At 41.1% G+C, this 3,381-nt stretch overlaps 1 protein-coding gene across 1 annotated transcript; it reads right to left on the reverse strand.

The window, feature by feature from the left end:
- lhx6b (LIM homeobox 6b) lies at positions 1-3,381 on the reverse strand. Its single transcript, XM_020918158.2, has 8 exons — positions 3,337-3,381; positions 2,937-3,065; positions 2,716-2,837; positions 1,439-1,659; positions 1,245-1,345; positions 1,062-1,157; positions 652-823; positions 1-528 (listed from the first exon to the last, which is right to left on the reverse strand). Exons 1-8 carry the CDS (start codon positions 3,337-3,339, stop codon positions 446-448), a joined length of 927 nt encoding a protein of 308 aa, XP_020773817.2. The 5' UTR covers positions 3,340-3,381; the 3' UTR covers positions 1-445.

Consider the following 3,381-nt stretch of genomic DNA (forward strand, 5'->3'; position numbering starts at 1 on the left):
GAACATTTTATTACCTTCAGACATAAGTATAAGGTACAATCACATATTGTCACATTTAAAAGTGCTTTCGTGAGTTTGATAATAAATTAGCATTTTCATTTGACAACAACATAACAACAAATAGCAATGCTAAAAGTGTACTCACCAATACAAAAAATGCTGAGGTCTAAATACTGCTGTGGCATTCCTCTTACTCTTTTCAAAGCTCACATTTCAGTGATTTACACTGTGCATGAAATAAATGAATAGTTCTTTACCGAATGAAATGCCCCATCACCAAAGGAAGTAAACTCATGTGGTCCCGTTGGTTGTTTTTGCCGACTTCTGGTCTCTGCAGTCTATATGCTCAAAGTTCAACCAATTGTGGCCCATGGTTCAGAATTCCAGTCAGCTTATAAACAGGTAGGTCCAAAATGTAGTGGTAAAGTAGAAAACATGAAGGTTGTCAGCGGCTGATGGGGAGCTGTGGTAGGGAGATGGGAGGATGGGTTAAGTGTCCCGGGGCGGCGAGGACAGAGAAAGAGTGACCTGAATGCACAAACATTTAAAGAGGTTACATTATTGGTGAAATAGTTACCTCACTTTATGTATAGTATAATATTTCTCAACTATTTATTTATAATTGCTGAAGAGAAATTGAGTTGTGCTTACTGTCTAAGTATCCATGCAGGGCCAGGAGGTGCGGTCGGTCGGGGCTGCTAAAGGGAGAGTAGTGCACGTCGTCGGGCAGAGATGGAGGCAAGCGCGTCAGAGGAGCGCCTTGAGGGAAGCTGCTCTGCGGAGGCTGCTTTTTGTGCCGGGCACGACAGTTCTGGAACCAGACCTGGGGAGGTGGTGTACCACGTCAGTATACAGCTAAAAACAATATTGAAAGAGATTAAAAACTGTTGTTTTTAATTGTGTATTATTATTATTATTTTTAATCTGAGCTCAAATCTAGAGTTTCTCCAGACTATAAATTGCTTACATTTTGGGAGACATTTCTATGTACACATTTCAAATATTTAATTATAGCTGAAAACAGAGATGACAAACTAGCAAAGACTTTATTGGAAACTCACCTGTATAACTCTCCTGCTGAGCCCTGTCAGCTCTGCCAGCTTCTGCAACGTCTGAGCATCAGGGTTATTGTCTTGGGCAAACTGCGTTTGCATGACCTATAAAAACACACACACACAGTCTCACAGAGTCCACATCACGCCTCACAGCAGAATCCTATATGATATAAAGGAAGAACTTGGTACCTGCAGCTGCTCTGCGGTGAAGGAGGTGCGAGCCCTCTTGGCTGGTTTAGGTTGACAGTCCTGATCTGAGGGCAGGGCTCCCTCCAGTGTTAGACCTGTGCCTGTGAATCAGCAAAAATACCTGCTCAGTTTGATAAATAAATAATTTAAACAATTAAAATCTTTGTGTATGAGAATACACAGCAGGACTGTACCATTTTCAGCAGCCCGTCGCAAGTTGTCCAGCATGGTGTCATAGTGGTTTCGGCAGAGCACCCTGCCCTCCACCAGCCCAAACTCCTCTCCAGTGGACAGCTGCCTTTTACAGGAGAAACAGGCAAAGCAAGCCAGGTGGTACACACTGCCCCGAGCCCGCCGCACCCAGTCACTGGCAAACACCTGACGACCGCACTGCGCACACTTTGTCCCAAACCTACTGTAGAAATATCACACAGTACAGCTGAGTTAAACGATTCATTTTGTCTTAGGGCAATTAAAATATATAGCTAGAACCTGGAATTTTATCAACATTGAAAAAGTAAAGATTAAATAAATAAATAAATGATAATAGCTTAAAAAGAGAAAAAGTGTACACCAAAATAGAGCATTTTCAATTTCAAGGAATTAATTGAGTATAGTTATAAAAATGGAATGGGTCCTATTTTTGTTCATTTTTACTATTAATGGATTTTTTTAAGGCAATGAAACACTCTCACTCTTGTTTTTTCATCAAAATGAGAAAGCCTAGGGACATTTTGATCAATACGTAAATTGGGCTTGTTCTTTATTCACTTTTTGTGCAAGGTTGACCCGCATAGGGCCTGCGCATCTGGATTCCACTTTAAGTGAAGCCTCCCAATTTAAACTCTGGTCACAACCCGAAAATCAGTGGTAAAAAAGTCTAAAACAGCTTAGCCTTGTTTAAAAATAGACTGTATTGTAATCTACGACATATTAGCTTGTGCCTCAAGTCTCGTTCACTCACACGTTTTGAGTAAAAAGGAAAATGACAAGATGCGGCCTGTAGCGCGCAACCGTTTCATTTATTTTTCAACAACCAATTTCGCCTAACAAAAAATACAGGCCTGCTTTGCACAGAAAAATGTGCGTGTCAGCCAAAACAGCCATGCCCATTTCTCTACATAAATATGTTGCGAGGGAAGACCAGATTCGTTTTGACTATGAGGCCTGTTTTTTCCTCCTATACGCCATGTCCGCACAATCTCACGGCTACCATTAAACATAAAATATTGGGCCTTATCGCAAGGCTAAATAAAACAAGATAATATAACTGTAATAATTGTGAATTGTGAAAAATATAGTCATATTTAATGCTAATTTATTGTAGACTGACTTAGTTAATGTCGTGCATAAAAATAGCTTTTTTGTACCGACGTTATGTCAATTTAAATGCATTTAGTAAAATGTACAAAACAAAGAAAAAAGATAACTAAAATAGAATAAGAATTTGTTTTTGATTAATCACCCATACCTGAAGTAATCCAGTTTGCAGTAGATTTCTTTGTTTTTGACATAGCAGCTGCTGTGTTGACGCAGAGACGCTCTGCACACGGAGCACTCCAAGCAGCCCAAGTGCCAGTTCAGGTTGTTCACCTGCCAGAATTAGAGCCGTGTCAGCGCAACTTCGGATACACTTCCGAAACATGCGGAGAAAATTATGTTCTTATAATTGGGCCAGCTCCTGGTGCCTACCTTGAGCAAGTACCGGTCGTGGATGTCCATTCCGCAACTCGCGCACTGGTTCTTGTTGGTAGAAGGGGAGCAGAGACATGCGGCCTCAGACGGACTGGACTCAGACTCCTTCTTCACCTCCGTCTTTGACTAAAAACACACGCACAGGAATCGGGAAGCTCGAATCAGATATTGAAGAACAACCACGTGAATTTTGAGCCACAGTTTAAAATCCTTTGGCAAATCTAATTTTGTCATGTAGCTTATTTTAAGTCTGAAATTCACAGCACCCTCTTCAGCAGTTTGGGTCCTGTCAGAATCAGAAGTGACCCAGTAAGGGAGTAAGAAGGTTTCAGACAGCACACCTAGATTTTTAAAGAAACGTATTGAAAAGGTCTTCATCCAGATGTTTATGACTCACCATTTTCAGGTCCCGAACGCAGCCTATTTGGAGAGAAGATGGAGC

The sequence above is a fragment of the Boleophthalmus pectinirostris genome, unplaced genomic scaffold (genome assembly GCF_026225935.1).
Source record: "Boleophthalmus pectinirostris isolate CB_2022bp ecotype Guang Dong unplaced genomic scaffold, ASM2622593v1 HiC_scaffold_4, whole genome shotgun sequence".
NCBI lineage: Eukaryota > Metazoa > Chordata > Actinopteri > Gobiiformes > Gobiidae > Boleophthalmus > Boleophthalmus pectinirostris.